At 42.9% G+C, this 18,933-nt stretch overlaps 3 protein-coding genes across 3 annotated transcripts; 1 reads left to right on the forward strand and 2 right to left on the reverse strand.

Annotated features, from left to right (window-relative positions):
• Positions 1–827: 827 nt before the first annotated feature.
• Positions 828–5,843, reverse strand: LOC139296073 (ubiquitin-conjugating enzyme E2 R1-like). The gene is made up of 5 exons (XM_070918358.1): positions 5,245–5,843; positions 4,662–4,748; positions 4,377–4,474; positions 2,824–2,958; positions 828–2,721 (listed from the first exon to the last, which is right to left on the reverse strand). Exons 1-5 carry the CDS (start codon positions 5,428–5,430, stop codon positions 2,511–2,513), a joined length of 717 nt encoding a protein of 238 aa, XP_070774459.1. The 5' UTR covers positions 5,431–5,843; the 3' UTR covers positions 828–2,510.
• Positions 5,844–6,705: 862 nt separating this feature from the next.
• cactin lies at positions 6,706–12,225 on the forward strand. Its single transcript, XM_070919191.1, has 10 exons — positions 6,706–7,012; positions 7,788–8,415; positions 8,568–8,663; positions 8,749–8,894; positions 8,997–9,159; positions 9,777–9,891; positions 9,994–10,186; positions 10,361–10,483; positions 10,706–11,079; positions 11,556–12,225. The coding sequence occupies exons 1-10, from the start codon at positions 6,708–6,710 to the stop codon at positions 12,044–12,046; spliced, it is 2,634 nt and encodes an 877-aa protein (XP_070775292.1). The 5' UTR covers positions 6,706–6,707; the 3' UTR covers positions 12,047–12,225.
• A 243-nt stretch (positions 12,226–12,468) lies between these two features.
• On the reverse strand, positions 12,469–18,933 carry sema4e (semaphorin 4e). The gene is given in 16 exon segments (XM_070918359.1): positions 12,469–13,593; positions 13,774–13,826; positions 13,910–14,067; positions 14,182–14,297; positions 14,381–14,603; positions 14,778–14,934; positions 15,029–15,207; positions 15,397–15,548; positions 15,664–15,774; positions 15,876–15,975; positions 16,135–16,233; positions 16,319–16,381; positions 17,144–17,289; positions 17,431–17,653; positions 17,655–17,743; positions 18,790–18,933. Coding segments are annotated over 15 exon segments (2,475 nt in total). The 5' UTR covers positions 17,700–17,743; positions 18,790–18,933; the 3' UTR covers positions 12,469–12,943.

Below are 18,933 nucleotides of genomic sequence, written 5' to 3' on the forward strand. Positions count from 1 at the left end.
AGAATACATTTCTAGCCTTTACATGGATGTAGACCTACAAATGAAAGATAATCCTTTCACTCTCTCCCGCCTATCCTGTCTCGCTCTCACTGTCTAGTAAAGGCAAATGCCCGAAAAGAAAAAAAAGAAAGAAAAGCACTTGTTAATTTCCACTCCCAATGTCTGCCCAGGTGTTAGAGGCCTGTCCCACTCCTCATGCAGCATTTACAGCTTTTGTACCCTCTTGGTGAACCCTATTAAAGTAAGTGAAGCTTCAGTGCATAGTGTGGACATGTATATTTATATATTAGGCAAAACAACCAAAATGTACACGACGTCTCCAGGGCAAAATGTCTTCAATCTGAGGACTGTTGATTTGATCTGTCATGGTCACGTCCGATATTCCTGTGTGACCTGAATGCAGCACAGTCGCTTCACCGTCCTGAGAGAATCGTTTTCAGTTTTAAGGACGGATTCCTACATGAAATGGACTATATAATCCATGATGTAGACACATAAAACAACCAATCGCATGACAAATAGTCATATCTATAAAGGACAGACAAAGAAAAAGATTAAAAAAGGACATCCATACAAAACAATGTTGTAATGCTTGTGTGGGATAAACAATCCTTAAAGACAAGGAAAAGCTCTCATGCAGATATATATGCCGTTTTAGAAATAGGCATACGGTTTTAAGAATAAAATCAAAGGTGAATATATTTTCTAATGAATCTCCTCATTGTAAAAGTAAAAAAGTGTAATAAAACGCAAAAGCAAAGGGGTAAATTAAGTGAAAGTGTTGCATCAATTACTCCAAGCACTTTAAGACATTTTATTTCCCAATAAATCTTTATTTTTCAGTTTTAAATAGCCAAAAATGAAAAGTAAACACAGGTGAATAAAACAACATGGTGATCATCCATACAGCTACATGTGCATATCAGTTATGGTTCCTGTTAAAGCTGCAAACCAACTCTGAAGACCACCTAAAAGAGGAAAATAGTTGCTTGTCTTAATTGTTTTGTCATATGTAATTCATTATCCTGAGAAATTCAGTATGAAGTCCCAATTTCAGTAAATGAAACAATCAATATTGCTGATGCAAAAAATACACACAGAGGACACCCATGCACTCTAAAAATGATATCAAAACCCGTCCACTCTCCGCTGACACAAAAGATAGAAATGAAAATAAAACATGGCGGCCTTATTCTCTTTCACTTCCAGGGACTTCCAGGGCTGAAAAACTTTGATAATCCTGACTGATACTGCAACAACACCTTTTAACAGACACTTTTCCTACGGAAGCTTCTTTTGCCAATAAAACCTAATTATCTCATCGCATAAATCATTCTCAAGCAAAGATTGCAGGCATAATGTCTAACCAAAGAACGAGACTAAAATAACAAAGCTTGCAAGAGAGCAAACAGAGACAAGAATACAACAAACAGTCAGAAAATGTTTTGGGCTTTCTTTTACATCGTTTTGGGTCTGCGGCTCCGTCAGGCCTCTCAGAGAGCAAACCTGAGGAGAGATACAATTCTGATCAGTAATTAGTTCTGCCCTCCCCCACCCTTGAAAAACTTGGTCATCCTACAAGACTCTGAGCTACTTCAAATAACATAACCCCACACTCAAAATGACAGAGAAACACATCCAACAGTAACCAGAAGAAACACAGCAAAGATCAATTTCATGTTACCAAAAATGTTCACATGAGGATTTGACCCACTCGCTCAGCTTGCCAGCCACTCCCTCCAGATACAGAGTTCTCTGGGATCTCTATCAAACACAAGTCTTTCTCATCACTGCAGCTGAAAACAGATCATAATGTAGGTAAACAGTCCACCAGTTAAACGGACACAAAGCTTCCAATGATGTTCTGGCATGCACCGAACTTTGAAAACATCGTCCCATGACATCCCGTCCTGTCGAAGCGAGACAGACTGTGACACTTGGAAATGTCTGACTCGATGTATTTGCAGTAGACCGTTCGACAAAAACAGGCTACTTGAAGTCCTCAATCTTCTGTCAGCCACTGTGACCAACTACTGGTGAGCGACACCCAGTTACAATTAGGGAAACAAAGATATGCAAGAGAGAGGCTGAGCAAAGTTTGGAAGTGTTTGCACCAGTGCAAATGTTGCTATTGTTGACAGTGGTATTAACCCCACAATACCGTAGACTATACAGGGGACTGAACAACTCAACAGGTTTAAGTAATAGTTTAAGTTATTCGCTCAAAGTAAGGTTTTAGGTGATAATGAAAACTATTTGCAAAATTGAAGAAACTGGTGACTTTTCTGCTGGTGCAAATCTTACCAGGTCTGACCGTTCCTCAACGGTGCAACGATTTTAGCCTCCAAACATTATTCAGAGGCTCAGGAAAAAAAATTGCTCTTTTCATTGGTTTAGAAGTGGGAAGCTTCAAATCTTTCTTGGTTGTCAACCAAGAATTTCTGGCGACCCAGACAGAAAAAGCGGGTAGCATATGTCGGCGAGATCGGGGGATCCTGTTACAAAGCATGTCACGACTCCTCATTGCCTGAGTCGTCCTCATCGTAGCAGCAGTCGCCGTCCCCATCCTCCACGTCATCGTCGTCATAGTAATAGTCGTAGAAGAGGTCGGAGCCTTCGTCGGGGGCCGGGGCACGCGTGCGGACGCAGTACTCGGCCAGCGTGGTGGGCACCTTCACACCGTCACGCTCAGCTTCCGCCTTGGTGGCCAATACCTGTTTCCTGAGGGAGATGATATAGAATATACGTGATGAGTCGAGACTGACGCTTGACAAAGAGCCTCTTCTACTCTTGTATGTGAAGTTTTTTTGTGTGCCAGTTTACCTGATGATCTCTACATACTCCCGGTCCTTGCCCTTGCTGTCCCTCCATTTGCGGTACATGACGGAGGCGTCCACGTTCGCAGGAGAGAAGGTGTTGGGTTCATTCAGCAGCGAGATCACACTCAGCAAAATGGTCCTGGAAGAAAACACAGAATGAGTGGAAAGTGTTAAAGAAATAGCCTCCAGAAATGATACAGCCATTTTAAACAGGATACAAACACATAAATAATTGATTTGATTAACAAATGTGGAATATTTAATCTACCCTCTCTGTCATGTCCGTTTTCTTACATGCTGTATTTTACGGCTACTCATTGGAGCTGCAAATATGAATTGTTTTCATTATCAATTTATCTGCCAATTGTTTGCTCAATTCATTGATTAGTCGTTTAATCTATAAAATTGTAATAAATGGCGTTCACAATTTCCCCGGCCCCGAGGTGACGCATTTAAATGTTTTGGTCTGCCGACCAACAGTTCAAGACCAAGACAACCAGCACATATTCCCATTTGAGAAGCTAGAGTCAGAGAATGTTCGACAAGTTTTTTGTAAAAAATTACTAAACAACAATTAATCAATTATCAAAATGGGTATAGATTAATTTTCTGTCAATCAATTAATAGGTAACTCCTAATAAAAGAATTGTGTATAACAGACTATAATGTAAGTATATGTGCGCAGCTGCAAGGAGATTTTTAAGTGTTTATCAACTGTTTGTACAGCAGTCTCCACTTATAGGTATCCAAAGGAGTAGTTATAGTTACATTAATAATCACTTATATCTGCTTACAACTACATTATGCGTTATTAAAAATAGGGGATTCAAAGTGTTGCAAACTAATCAGCCATTTCAACATGTATCAAGTACAACCGCTCTGCCATATTCTACTTTTACGAAGCTTACAATGTCCAGATTTTGTTAAGACTTTCTGAGAGGCATTAATCTAACTAATCTAACTATAAGTTTGTCAGAGGTCGTACAAAACAAAGCTTTCATCATTTTGGTCATATAAACATGTCAATTTATCCCATTGTTCCACACACTATAAGTTGCTCAATATAAGAATGCAACATAATTTTAAAATGTATTTTTATTTTTTACAGCATTATTAATAAAGGTTGATCTAATTTTGTCTGTGACTGAGCATTAAGTGGGTTCAGTTAAGGTGCAGCCTTTATTTTTCAGCATTTTCCTGATGAAGTGGCCCTTAATAAATTATTGCTTCATAAACTATTTGGAGGAAATTGTGCTCTGACACAAATCTACCATAAAGCACTTTTGCTTAAATATTTTCCTTTTTACACTGAGTGGTAATGCCTACACATTCTGTATATCTTCAAATATTTCACAACAAACCCACATACAAAGGGACATGCCTATTGACAGCACTGGCCCAGATATGAATTCAATATTAGCTTCTGGAAACTCCTGAAGAGACTCTGCTGAAGACAAATGCCAAGGGTATGAGTCAGGTCAACTATTGAAGTGGTTGAGAGAAAACAAAGAAAGGAGGTACGCAGAAAGGAGGAGAGATAATGAGGGAGATGCTAACCGGACATTCTGGGTGGGATTCCATCTCTCTGAGGGCAGCTCTCCGCTCTGTGGGTCGTCCACTGGAGGGTGCAATATAGAAATACACACATCTCCATTCTAAAAACAGAGGAAATAAACTCTTTCAATCTAAGATGCATCATGTAACCACTGAAAGACGTTTAATTAAATTAAATATTAGAGTCACAAAAGTGTCACAGTAAAGACGTTTAATCAAATTAAATATAAGAGTCACAAAGGTGTCACATTTAATATTAAACAACAGAGTCAGGGTGTGATACTGTACCTCATAGATGTTGGGGTGCCACATCTTGGTGAGGAACCGGAAGGCAGGTGGGGAGTATGGGTAGTCAATAGGGAACTTGATCCGAGCCTGGGACACAAAACAGGTCTTTACATGTGGCTGTACACAGTATTACTACAATATACTATATGGCACCTATTATGTAGGTTATGGCAACCAGATCGGTAAATTCAGTAGCAAGCTGACTACTTAGGATTGCCAGTGTGGCCATCAAACTAATCAAAGGGCAATAGAGCCAGTTGGGGACTCTTTGGGAACAGAGAGCAGGGCTCTGAGCATCACATAGAAACCTGCATCCCATGTTCTCAGGTTGGAGAGAATAAACTCTGATAGGATGTTTTGGCTTGCTCAATTATTAGTCTCATTTTTCTTGGTGTTTTCTTGAATTTGTGTATTGTATTTTATTATTTGAATAGTGCATACAGTCAGTGTCGAACTTATATACAGTCTATGGTCAGTTCTGTTATTATGTGCTGCGTGTGTATGTTTGAATGAACAGCCAGATGTGCCAAAGACAATTTTCCACCTTGGTGGACAATAAAGATTTATTCTATTATAATCTTACCTTAAAATATCCCCCTTCATAATGAGTGTTTGGGGGTCCGAAAATGGCCACTTCCCAGTTGTACATATCAGCCTCGTCCACCAGTGTTATTTTGAATCCCTCGACAGGCTGCTCCTGGAGGCTCTTCATTTCCAACATGAGTGCTTTCTGTGAGCTGGCTACATGAGAGGAGTCGTGTTGCGCCATATTGTAGCTTTCAAGATAATCTGGAGTCGACAGCTGACGGGTTTGTTTACACGGACACGTCTAGCCTAACTAGCCAAGCAACTTACTGAAAAACAACTTCAGTGTTTTCGATGTGAGACAATGAAACAGGCCAAACCAGCCAGGCTGCGCACAAACCAAACAAAGGTTGCGTTGATTTGTCCCCAAATCAGATTAATTATTTACCAACGCCAATACTCAGATATTGGTGGATTGACCAAACCATTGTGACTGACCAGCGCCTCCAGATTTCAGTTGATCTACCTGGCAGGGCGGCCGCTGATATAAGCCGTAACCTAAATCTACTGGTAGCTGCTGGCTAATGTAAGCTAGCTAACAAGCTCTTCCTTGCCGACCAGCAGAAACCGAGTTTACCGTGACACGAATACTTTCTAACTTCCTACGAGAGCCAAATTAGAAAAGAAAACACAACTATTAATCTGAAATGCTAGCAAGCAAAACCTCCAACGATAATAGTGAGAAATGTAGTTGTTATCGACCTAACAGAAGACTGGGCAAACAAGAATGTTGCTTAAAGGAGTCCCCTCTCTCTCCCCTCCACACAGGCAACGGCGCCTTGTGTTCTCTGGGATTTGTAGTCCAGTTTTCATTTGTAAACATTACTTTTAACCTTGAAAGCAACCAAGGCGCCGCACAATGACGTAAAAAATGACTTGGTTATATGAAGAAAAAATAAACATGGGAAATTGGTTGAGTTGTGACCGTTATTTTCTGAACGATGTATTCAAGAGTGAATTCAGACAACTACATTTGCCAGTTGCATGACGTCATGAAGACACAAATGTTGTTTGTGTTTCCGAAAAGCAACCCTGACCTACTTTCACGCTCAAATTATTTGAACACAATAACACACGTCTATGATGTTAATTTGATTTAGGGTGTTCAGTGTCCTATGAAAACTTCAGATAAATAAAGGGTATCTATTTGTACTTTTTCTCATTTTATACTCGTGACGTTTAGAATATGTGCCATTTTGTAGAAAGCCCGTTTAAGGTGGCTTTCTGCTGCCTGAGTAACTCATTTTTAAAACCAGACAGCTTAGCGCATTGTTTTAATAAGGATACGTGTTTTAGAGTTCGATGTGAATGTTTATTTACCTAATTAAATGTTTTACAAAAACACGGGTATACTTTATAATATGAGAACAGGACAGGAAACCGGTTTAGACCGTTTTCTTTGTTACCTCTTATTTACGCGACAGAGTGCACTCAGGACCACACCGGGACAGAAAGTACGTGATGGATTCGAAATCACGACGACGGTCCGACTCAGAGTCCAGAAGTCGGAGCCGGGACCGGCGGAACAGGTCCAGAGTGAGCAGGTCTCGATCTCCGGAGGAGAGGAGAGGCCGCAGTCGGTCTGCGGACACGAAAAGAACCGCGCGTGGACGGGGACGGTCGGGCAGCAGGGACTCCAGCGATGGCTCTCCCGGCCGACGTCGGCCTCAACACAGAGACCGTCCAGGTTCCAGGAGCGGTTCGGAGAGTGACAGAAGGCGAGTACCACACCATCCCAGGACCAAGTCAAGGGGTCGATCATCAAGGTATCTGTCTTTGCTGCCTGGTGCTAGCTGGTTGGTGTGGGTGTTCAACGTCATTCCAGTTTTACGGCTCGATTCAACCAGTTATTATAGTAACGTAAAGGGTAGTTGAATTTGAATACAGTGAAATAAGTAACGTTAGTGCCCGTGTTAATCTGTCAATTTATTTGTCCACATGACAATTTAAATAAACCTGAGCCCATGTGTCTCACTGAATTAACACGCATATAATCACACCTCCACAACTCAAGCACTCCAATATGCATAAGTTGCATACCATCATGCAATTCAGTTAGAAAGTCTCTAGACTGCTTTGTTCCTTCTTTTAGACCTGTCTAATAGATTCCAGACTGTGGCACCATAATACTGAAGGTTGCTATTGCACGCAGCTTTTTTTTCCACTGCTGTAGTGTTACCACAGTTTATTACACTGCTGTAGTGTTGGTAGCCAGGCTGGTCCACAGTAATCTAAGTGGGTAAGGAGAAGGGCATCATACACACTGATAATGACTTTCCTGTTTACAGATGCCTTTGCTCTGCTTATTGCACCCAAAACAGCAATCATATATTAACCCTGTCACTTAAGAATGTCGAGGAGTTTTTAGTGCATCTTAATGTAGGTTTTAGAGGGTGTCTTTCCATGTTCCCCATTACAGCCTGCTGACAGTCACTCTGCCAGTATTGCTGAAGAATATAGAACAAACGTATTCCTTTAGGCTCCATTACATGGTTGCCAGTCCAGGAACAAAAATGTACTGAATCACTTTTTCTGTCTCAGTTCTGATTCAGATGATCCTAGAGTGAGTCGGAGGAGACAGGAAATGAAGAAACTGGGAGGAGCATCTCGAGAGAGGAGAAGGGGAAGGTCGCAGTCCAGCCCTGACTCCCGTGATGGAAGCAGCGACAGAGAAAGGAGAAGACGGAGAAGTCCTGACAGAGGGAGTCCAGTCAGAGACAGCCAGAGGAGGGAGCGAGACAGAGATAGAGATAGAGAGAGATGGAAGAGCAACAGCAGAGACAGGGAAAGAAAAGGAGACAGAGACAAAAGTCGAGAGCGGAGGAAGAGGAGTGAGGATAGGGAGCAGGGGAGGAGGGTGAGAAGCAGAGAGAGGACTGACAGAGACAGAGGGAGGCAGCGCTCCAGTTCACCTGATTCGTCAGATAGCTCAGGGTCTGATCGTGGGAGGCGTGAAGTCAAAGAAAAGGAGGAGAAGAAAAAACAGAGGGAGGTGATGAAAGCTCTGGAGACACCCGAGGAGAAGAGGGCCAGAAGACTGGCAAAGAAGGAAACGAAGGAGAAGAAAAGGAGAGAAAAGATGGGCTGGAGTGAGGAGTACATGGGATACACCAATGCAGACAATCCCTTTGGTGACAACAACTTGTTAGGAACATTCAAATGGCAGAAGGTGAGTTGGCGCAGTTTTCAACAGCATTTGATGAGTTATTATTGTAAACTGTATTCAAATTTTCAGTCTCAGAATTTTGGAAAGTTGCCATAACCTGGCTTTGAATATTATAACTCATGCATGATTCTTGTTTTTTTATGTATTTTGTTCAGGCGTTGGATAAGAAAGGTATCGGCCATCTTGGAGAAAAAGAGCTTAAAGAAAGGAACAAATGTATTCAAGAGGAGAACCGCAGAGAGCTGCAGAAGGTACAGTATGAGCTGTGGGATTGTTTTTGTTGTGGCAGTATAATGTGACAGAGTTTCATTCATCTTAGTAACTTTGTGTATGAAGGTAAAGCAGCTGCGTCTGGAGAGGGAGCGAGAAAAGGCCATGAGAGAGACGGAGCTGGAGATGCTGCAGAGGGAGAAGGAGGCAGAGCATTTCAAGACCTGGGCTGAACAGGAAGACAACTTCCATCTGCATCAGGCCAAACTACGGTGAGTGTGCATCATGTTGCAGAGAATTTCTGTTGCGCTATGATTTAATCTGTTTGTTTGCACAATTCCAGCTAAATTTCAGGTTATTCCCTTTGTGTCCAGGTCTAAGATTAGAATCCGCGATGGTCGTGCCAAGCCTATTGACCTCTTGGCGAAGTACATCAGTGCAGAAGATGATGATCTTGCTGTGGAGATGCATGAGCCTTACACCTTTCTCAACGGGCTAACAGTCACCGACATGGATGACCTGCTGGAGGACATCAAGGTGTGTGTAAAAGTTGTATAACTAGCTTAGATTAGCTCTAATCGCACAGGATTGTGTTTATAGGGGAGATGTGGTGAAAATTGAAATTGCATATGAGTTTGGTAGTCCTCACTGTGAGATGAGACCTCACAGTCTGAATACGTTTCAGTATTAAAAGTTCAAGTTAAAGCCATTATATGTTGATTTTTTTCAATGTGATTTATAGCATCTTTCAAATTATTCTGATGGTACAAGTTCATATTTGCAGAAAATTAGACAATCTTTTCTTTCAACAGATTAATTCGAGTGTCTTTATTTTAACTGCCACTGAGGGGAACCAAATCCCAAAATCTTCAAGAAATATTTGTTGTTTCGTAGTGAAGATGTTACACTGACAGATTTTGATTAAATTTAACTGATTCAGTTAGACATGAAATCTGTGAACAATGATGTGTCAACTTAAAATGTGTCACAATAGAGTCGTATACAATAGAGTCGTATGCAGACATAACATTAATATTGAATGATCACACTGATTGACCCTGAACATAATGTGTGTTGAAAGTTGCTTCAATCCTGTTATTCTTAAAATGAACCCCACCTGTATATGGCTTACTGTACGAGTGTTGTACTGGTAGGTGTACATGGAGTTGGAGCAGGGGAAGAACGTGGACTTCTGGAGAGACATGACGACCATCACGGAGGACGAGATCAGCAAACTGAGAAAACTGGAGGCCTCTGGGAAAGGACCGGGTACGTAGTTTTCCTGTTAAATGCTAACCGTATGTGCAACAGGAAGCTGTGCTCGACTGTGTTTCTTACATTTATGTTCAATGCAATCTATTTAATTCTCAGGCGATCGTCGTGACGGCATCAACACAGCCGTGAGCACTGATGTACAGACGGTGTTCAAAGGAAAGACATACAGCCAGCTGCAGGCGCTGCACCTGAACATTGAGTCGAAGATTCGGGCTGGAGGATCCAATCTTGACATCGGTTACTGGGAGAGTCTGATGCAGCAAGTCAGGGTCTACATGGCCAGAGCAAGGTACGGATGTGGGAAACCTTATTGTATTTCTGCTGTGGTAGTAATTTAAATGCCTGATTAGTTTAGCATGTACTTGATCTAAATCTACACCTAGAAGTTACATGGATGGCTCATGATTTGTCTGGATAGACGGTGGAAGTGTGTGTGTGTAAAAACCACAATTTTATGTCCCAGGTTGAGAGAGCGACACCAGGATGTGCTGCGTCAGAAGCTGTTCAAGCTGAAACAGGAACAAGGAGTGGAAAGTGAACCTTTGTTCCCCATCATCAAAGAGGAGCTGAGGAGTGACGAGGAGGAGTAAGTTACCTCACACGTGGTGGCTCAGTCTGTTTCAGTGCATATTTTCCAGTAACAGTGACCTGGGGTTCAAGTTTCACTTCACACTACGTTAATTGTCACTTCTGTTTCTGTTAAGGATGTGTATTATAACCTCAAAAATATGTGAAGTACTAGTGATGCGTTGATTTGTCACTTTTTTTAATTTTTCAAATTTAAACCCAAATGTTTTTGTAACATCAGGGAGAGAGAGGAGCAAACAAGGGCGACAATAACAGAAGAGGCTGGCCAGTCTTCATCCTCCTCCACAAGAAACAAGAGCAGAGAAACAGAAGACGACGAAGAGGAGGCAGGACCATCGACATCCACCGCAAGAAACCAAGATGAGGATGGAGGAGAAAAGGGTGACAAGAAAGATGAAGAGGAGAAGGGCGAGGTGGTGGAGGCTGTGTTGACGGAGGAGGACCTGATCCAGCAGAGCCAGGCGGAGTACGACTCTGGCCGCTACAGTCCGTCGCTGCTCGGCTCCTCCGAGCTGCCACTGGACTCGCACACCATCACACCGGAAGAGGACACACACAGGCTGCAGTTAGCACGCAGACAGCTACAAGTCACCGGTATGAGATTAAAAAACACACACACACACACACACACACACACACACACACACAAAGAGCTTCAAAATAACAGAATAACAACAAACAAAATAATCTGTAAAAATGTTCCCAAAAGTATTGCACACAAAACAAAAAAGGTTCTGAATGCAAAAAGAAAAGACGGATCTGTATCAGAAAACTGGAATGTTTGATCAGAAAACTAACTAAATGCATCCAGAAAATAAACGGTACCATGTGGCCAAAATTTTGACAGAAATAAAGTATTTTGTAAGAAGAAACTTAACCGTAAAAGAGTACAGTGACTGTACCGGTGGGGAAACAGCAACACCAGCCTTCTGTTAGAGTTGCAGTGAATTTCCAGCTGTAGAAATGTTGATGAAACCAATCTTTGATGTACCAAATGAATTGATTTATAAATTTGTGATGCATATTTCTCCCCAAGACACTCACTGTTGCTTCTTTGACTTCTGTATCAGGCGATGCCAGCGAGAGCGCCGAGGACGCCTTCGTACGCCGTGCCAGAGAGGGAATGGGCAACGATGAGGCCCAGTTCAGCGTGGAGTTTCCCGTCACGGGGAAGATGTACCTGTGGGCGGACAAATACCGTCCCAGGAAACCCCGCTTCTTCAACAGGGTCCACACAGGCTTTGAGTGGAACAAATACAACCAGACGCATTATGACTTCGACAACCCTCCGCCCAAAATCGTCCAGGGTTACAAGTTCAACATCTTCTACCCGGACCTGATTGACAAGCGCTCCACCCCGCAGTACTTCCTCGAGCCCAGTCCCGACAACAAGGACTTTGGGATTTTAAGGTTCCACGCGGGCCCTCCGTACGAGGACATTGCCTTTAAGATTGTAAACAGGGAGTGGGAGTACTCTCACCGGCATGGCTTCCGCTGTCAGTTTGCCAATGGGATCTTCCAGCTGTGGTTCCACTTCAAGAGGTACCGCTACAGGAGATAGAGGCCACATACCAAGATGGACCAAGAGCCCAGTCAGTTTCAACCATACGTGGTGTATTATAGAGGCTGTACAGTCAATGTGCTTTGTTGTGGTGTTTTTTAGCTGCTCTCACACCAAAAAGCAGTTTGTCAAAGCTACAAATCACTCTGTACTATTTTCTGAAAAACTAAATTGTAATGTCGTCTGAAAATTACTCATTAAAGATTTTTTCCTATTTTATTCTTTGCAAGCTGCCACTGGTTGATGGTTTTCTGTTGTGAACTCCATTTTAAAACGTGTAATTTTAGAGTTAGTTAAAACATCGAACATCTGAAACTCTTCAAAAACTGAGCTGTCACACACAAAAGTACGAAGATGATTCATAACAGCAGGTTCTTCTACATCTGTTCTTCACATTCTTGGCAAGTCAAGTCTTGCTGAAAACTAGAAAACCCTGTTGGATATATTTGAATACACTGGAACAACACAACCACCAGGTAGAAAAGGGTTTAATACAGTAAAACTAAATCTTTGCAGCTAGTGGTTAGAAATGAAATGGCTCAATTTCAGTTATTGTACATTCCCTGTGAAAATCACACCAATCTTTACAAGACTTTTCAATCTAAAATGGGATTTACAACAATTAGTAGGAAATTAGAACATACTTTTAAATGTACACAATTGAATTAAAACAAAAAGTAAAGCAGAAATTCAAGTGTCTCTCATACAAAAAAACTCATAGAATCTTTTGGTTCAACAGTTTATAGTCTCTTTTCAACCACTGAATGTTCTTATATCGAACATATTACAGCTGAACTGAAACTAGTAGTTCTGCCTGGAAACAAATGGCGTGCAGCACACCCATTCATTTGTCCAACTTGGACGCCACTGAATGGGAAACTAACGTGCTCGCCATTTTCAGATTTCTGACTCATCATCAATATACTGCAGGGATGGAAGAGTAACTGTTGGGGCATCACTCTCCTCTCCGGTGTGGTTGTTACTGCTGCCGTTGTCTGTTCCTGACACCAGGGGCTTGTCCTCTGCCGGTGCGGGCCTCAGTGCATCTTGGTAGTTCACGCTGGAGTTTGGCCCCCCCTGCTCATGGGTCTCCTGGGATTGTGCTCTATTACTCTTCCCGCAGTTCCAGGGCAGCCATAGGTGGCCTTTGTAAAAGTTCCAGGCCAAAAGGGCAATAAGAGAAACTACAAGGAGCCCGACTACAGCCTGCAGTCCAACCACAGAGGGGCCGTCCGTCTGAGCCTGGGGTAAAATCACATTCCCATCACCAGTGCCTGCTGGACCTATGCTAACCTGGTACTCAGCCACAGTGGTCTTGTACTCGTCAACTTTGGAGCGCTCCACAGACAGGCAGTGGTACCGACCAGCGTCGGAGTGTGAGGCGTTGAGGATAAGCAGTCCGTCTTGTAGACGCTGAAAACGAGCCGAAGGGGTCAGAGGGCTGCCGTCCCGCTCCCACAAGGTTTCTGCCAGGTTGGACGGCGAAGGGCAACCGAGCTTCAGGTTGCCTCCGGGCCAGATGGACTGATTCACAGGCTTAACAGGATCTGAAAACAAAAGAGAGGTCCTTCACAGTAGGTGCTTTCATTTTGACAACCCACAACCTTTATTATGGCTCTTCCAAGTTTAAGGAGTAGAAAAACAGTGCAGTCCCTGCCAGGTTCAGCTTTTATTCTGAATCACACAACTTAAATATAGATATTTAAGGTAACTGTGCACTAACTCACCAGAATCTGGGCAAAGAGAGGCATCTCCTTCTTTCACGCTTTGGATCAGTTCTCTGAAGCACAATATGCAATAAGTTTAGTTTGGACAGAACAGATATCAGCACTGCTTGCTCTACGTGTTGGGAAAGCTGCTTACCTTTGAGAATTAGCAAGGACAACACATTTCTTAACAACTTGGTCCCAGCCACAGTACGGGTCCCTGGCTAGAACACAGTCCATACAGGATGAGGACCTCCCACATGTGGCCAGTGGTATCTGTGCTGCTCCGTAGTCTGAGCCTGCATAGAGCTGACCCTGTTCAACGGATCCATCACACACAAACGCAGTAATGAAACAATGAACAAACACTTGAACAGTGATTTAAAAGTGATAAGCCATCAATTAGGCTATGATAGAGTTTTAAATTACCGTGACATTAGAGAATTTCAGAATCTTGATTGGCTCTGGAGGTTGGAAGAGTTGTACTTCCTCTATGATGAACATCTCTCCATCGTAGTTCACTGCTTTCAGCATTGTGCCCTCCTCTTTTCGTATAAAAACATAGAAACATGCTTTACATTATATACATATGGCCTAATATCACTGATATAACCCTAAACACACGCACCTGTGCCTATGAACATCACGTGATACTTCTCGCCATCTGCGGCCTGCACTTGGTTGACTATGATGCGTGTGAATGTAGCTCCCCTTCGCACCAGTAGAGGCTTCTCTCCTATTGGCTGGATAGCTTGGTCCATGAGGGGCCTATCTTTGATAAATTGAAGGGTCCGGTCTGGGAGGTCCAGAGTCTGAGTTATGCCCGCTTTACGAGCCTCATTGTCTATGCACTGGCAAGGGAAGCGGGGAAGGAAAGAGAAAAGAGGACAACGGAGTCAGAGTACAAAAGGAATCAGCTTCCTGCTGGGCCTGCGCTCGTTTAGAAAAAAAAAGAGTTGCCTTTTGAGTTTTGTCTTTGTTTCTAACACACGCACACACACACGTTGAATAGTGGGCAGACTCACAGCTCCGGGCCGAGGGACGGGCACATCTCCGCTGTACATCACCCACTTAACAAAAGAGGTTTCTACGGGGACTGGGGTCTTATATTTCCCTTCCGCAAACACTCTGCTGATCTCAGACACGCGGTATACACACACTGCAGACAGGTCTGATGTGTCCCTGAAACACACACAAAATAAGTTAGCAAAGTGGTGTGCCAAACCCTCCTCCTTTTAACACAAACACACAAATAAATGTGTTAATTCAAACATACGACTGTGGTGTGAAGACGGCGAAGAACAAACAATCCTTCCAGCGCTTCTGGGGGTCACACCAGCGGTACGTGTCCTGGATAATGTACGGCAGCTGAGACTCAAGCACTGGACAGTCCATTCTGGCCTTCAGGAAGGATGTCCATTTCTTCTGCAAGGTCCTCTGACCTCCAAGATCCCCCTGTGAGCACAGGAGTACACTATAATGCCACACTTAAGTGGAAAAACATGCAACAGGCAAACAGGCTGCAATCAAGCAGCGGAAAGGGCAGAATGAGCACAACTCAGGAAGTGCCCTTTATATGTTATTGTCTTTTTCTGCAAATGGAGCTTCAACAAATAAGTGCATGCACGATAAGCTGTTTCTTACCTTGCAGACGCGGGCCACGCGGGAGACCACCAGTTTGTTGTAGCAGTCGCACTCCACAGCCATCTCACTGAAGAACAGGTAAACCTTGTCATCATCTCCCTCTGCACTCATCACACTCTCTGGCATCTGAGCCATGGAAACAAAGCTGGGCTCTGGCATAGGAAGAAGACAAAACGTCAACTTTGACTCAGCTACTAAGCAAATCATCATGGTGAAACCGTTCAGCTCAGAAACAGTGACAGTGAGCATTGCATACGATCACGTTACCATGAAGCCAGGAGCTCTTGAACTCAGTGCGTATGGAGACAGAAGAGCTGCGCATCAGAACGGGTTCAGAGCCCAGGAAGTTCATTGAAGTAGCTGAGTACAGCTGGTTTTCTGGCAAGACACGGCAGCGGACACAATGATATAAATGAAAACATTTTGCAATATTAACTGTTCTTCCACAGTTTATCAACTGTTGTGTAATTGCTACTCACCAAACATGATGGAGGCATATCTCTGGAAAGGATCAAATGGACACTTCCCTTTGCCATCCTCTCCTTTCTTCTCAAGAGTCAGCTTTCCATCTGCATAGGACTGCACAGACAAACACAGAGGCATCTTTAAATCCTGCAGTTGTTTTATATACACTATAATTTTGATGTAAGAAACTATACAGAATCAATTTATACATAAATATTAATATGAGAATATGAATTGAGCTAAGCGAGCACTGTGGCTCTGAATTTGTCTCACCATGTAATCACACTCAGGATCAAAAGCATTCGTTCCACACACATACATCCTGTTATCCTCTGTCTTATGCAGGATCCTGATGTAGTTCTTGCACTCCATCTGGAAAAGCATTTTAAAAAGCGATGATTACATCTGCACAATATGCAATACGTTTTAAATTGCAAAAGCTAAAAAAAGAACCCACCTCAGGATCTTTTCCTTTGTTTTTACACTCATCTTTTTGCTGTTGTGTCACTTCCCATTTTGCCTATAAGAGTGAAAAATAGTTTTAGTCATTTTGTCAGTTGACAGTGTAGAGAGTGACATGACGTTATATTAACGTACATCACCCCTGTCCCCACTGCGTTACATTAACGCACCCACCCCCTACTGGACACTTTATCTGGACACTTTACTTTATTCTGGTCACTGCACTGTTGTTATTTATCTTATCTTATTTTTATTTTTATTCTTATTCTTATTTTAGCTTTTATATTCTACTTATTTGTTATCAAAACAATAGCACCTTCAGACCACAGCAAATTCCTTGTAATGTATGTTACTTGGCAATAAACAGTTTCTGATTCTGATTCTGATTCTGATGACATGAAACATGGGAAGAGATAAAGAGAGAGGTATGACATATAACAAATGTTAACTACATACACCCTGGCTGCAATCGACCCACATTACGTGATGTGTGGTATTTGTCTGAACCATTAGGCTACAGGTGGCACGCAAAACAGTGGTGGTATAACAGTTGCAAGGCAGTTTGTCTGCCAACTTTGTGACAACAGTCAGATTGGTCCCAATAAGTGTTTTCACACACTCACAACAGTGAGCTTGTAGTAGGTGCTATTCAGGGCAGACAGCTTGGCACAATACACACATTTGTTATTAAAAAAATCTTAGCCCTGGGCCAAGAAAGCTCTGATAAGACATTTCAAAAGTAGACTAATGCCAACAATTAATGGGCGCTGCTCCAGGGTGGAATTGGCATTAACTGCATTGTTAACAAAGGCGTTCTTACTGAAGAAAGTTTCTTGGAGATGTCCTTGAGGTCAAGAGCATACACTGCCTCCCTGGCACCCAGCACTAGCAGGTCCAGGTCTTCTCTCAACAGCATAGTGGAGTAGTTGAACACGCCCTCCTCACGAAACATGTGAGCGTTGTCCCCTAGAGACAGAATATAATTAACTCAGCAACCAGTGACTAAACCCTGTTCCCCAATGAGTTAGTCCAAACTTGAACCATATGAGCCAACACGAGCTGGCACACTGTAAGCCAAGGTTACACAAGACAGATAGCAACACTCACTATGATAGGGCACAGATCTACGGGGGACACAGTCCAGTGGTGAGTCGTCTTCCAGCGTCAAGGCCAGGGGCAGCAGCCAAAAGACACTGAGGGACAGCAGCGGATACATGGCTCTTTTGTTCAAGCTGAGAGGAATGTGAGCTTTATTGTTTCCGTAACAGTCAGTCATACAGGGGTAAAGACAGCGAGTGGCATCTATGACGCGATGAGGTCTGTGCTGACTGAAGGGCACTGGCCCCTTTACTGGCCCCGCTCAGCAGGCTGTCCATGATGAGATGGATGGCACAGACCAAAGAAACAAAGCCGAGGAGGCCTGAAAGAGACAAGGTTGTGTGGATATCACAATCGATTCACCGGACGTGAAAAAAAGCTTCAAATATGTACAGCAAAACACCAAACACACAAAAAAAAGAAAAGCAGATGTGAAGAGAGACATTTAAGACATGTTTAAAACAAAGCACGAGAAACAAAGCAAAAGAGCAGAGGAATGGCCAGAAAAGGGCAGAGTGAGCTAAAGTCAGCGCGGCAGTAATTCTGTCAGTGCCATAGTGATGTTAATGCAGGGCCATGAAAGGCATTCAGCAGGGTGCAGGGATGTCAACTTCAGCTCTCCTGCAGCACCAAACACAAGCACACAATGAGAGATTCACAGAGAGTGCCAGAGGCTGGTGCAGACCAGAGAGGGGCTCTGGCACCAACTTTGTTGCAAGAGCTGTTTGCACACAGACAGGAAACATGCAGGTTTGCCTCATCATTACCACTGCACACAGTCAAGTCTACCAACAGACTAACAACAGTTCCACTTCTCCTTTAATTATCTTGCTGTAACAGTGACAGCTGTTGTTTTAGCGTGATTTTATCCAGCAGTGTTACTACAACCTGCGGAGAGGGTGTGTGTACTGTGGGTGCTTCTTTCCCAACAGAGGTGTGCTGTCATTAACTGATGAGTTGCGGCATGTCAGAGAATGCAGCCCTGATAAGATGTTTCACATATTTTACCTTGGGGAGAAAAGACACACACACACACACACACACACACACACACACACACAGGCTATCGCATTTATGCACCAAGAACAAGCCCGTCGGCAAGTGTGTACAACTTCAGCTTGAAGCATTAAAGTTAGCCTGAAATCTGTTATTGAGTTAATAACGCAAGTTAGAGCAGTTTAAGAGTAAACTAATGAGTTGTTTTAGTTAATTTAGAATAGATTATGTTGATTAAAGTATTTTCTACAACATGTAATTAAGCTTTAAGCACAAATTTCCCGAAAGCTGGCACAAACGCAACTAGCAAAGTTCACGTATTCAAGCAGACTAACCGTCACCAAACACTCCTGTTAAAAGTTAATCACTTACCTGCTCAGCGACACGCCCAAGACTGCGGAGACTTCCATTAAAAAACACTACAAACACCTGTTAAAGCGTTACTTCAGAACCACAACTTCTTCATTAACTAACAGGTAGTAAAACTAACTCGTCGTACTAATAAACGGCTGAGAA

This window comes from Enoplosus armatus, chromosome 14, assembly GCF_043641665.1.
Source record: "Enoplosus armatus isolate fEnoArm2 chromosome 14, fEnoArm2.hap1, whole genome shotgun sequence".
Classification (NCBI taxonomy): Eukaryota; Metazoa; Chordata; class Actinopteri; order Centrarchiformes; family Enoplosidae; genus Enoplosus; species Enoplosus armatus.

Excerpts from the sequence above, each read along its gene's own strand:
- cactin (XM_070919191.1), top strand. The coding sequence starts at position 6,708 with ATGGATTCGAAATCACGACGACGGTCCGACTCAGAGTCCAGAAGTCGG. Across the intron at positions 9,892-9,993 it reads GGCCTCTGGGAAAGGACCGG|GCGATCGTCGTGACGGCATC; the intron begins GTACGTAGTTTT and ends TTTAATTCTCAG. Across the intron at positions 10,484-10,705 it reads CTGAGGAGTGACGAGGAGGA|GGAGAGAGAGGAGCAAACAA; the intron begins GTAAGTTACCTC and ends TTGTAACATCAG.
- LOC139296073 (XM_070918358.1), bottom strand. The coding sequence starts at position 5,430 with ATGGCGCAACACGACTCCTCTCATGTAGCCAGCTCACAGAAAGCACTC. Across the intron at positions 4,749-5,244 it reads ATGAAGGGGGATATTTTAAG|GCTCGGATCAAGTTCCCTAT; the intron begins GTAAGATTATAA and ends TTTGTGTCCCAG. Across the intron at positions 2,722-2,823 it reads GAGTATGTAGAGATCATCAG|GAAACAGGTATTGGCCACCA; the intron begins GTAAACTGGCAC and ends CATCTCCCTCAG.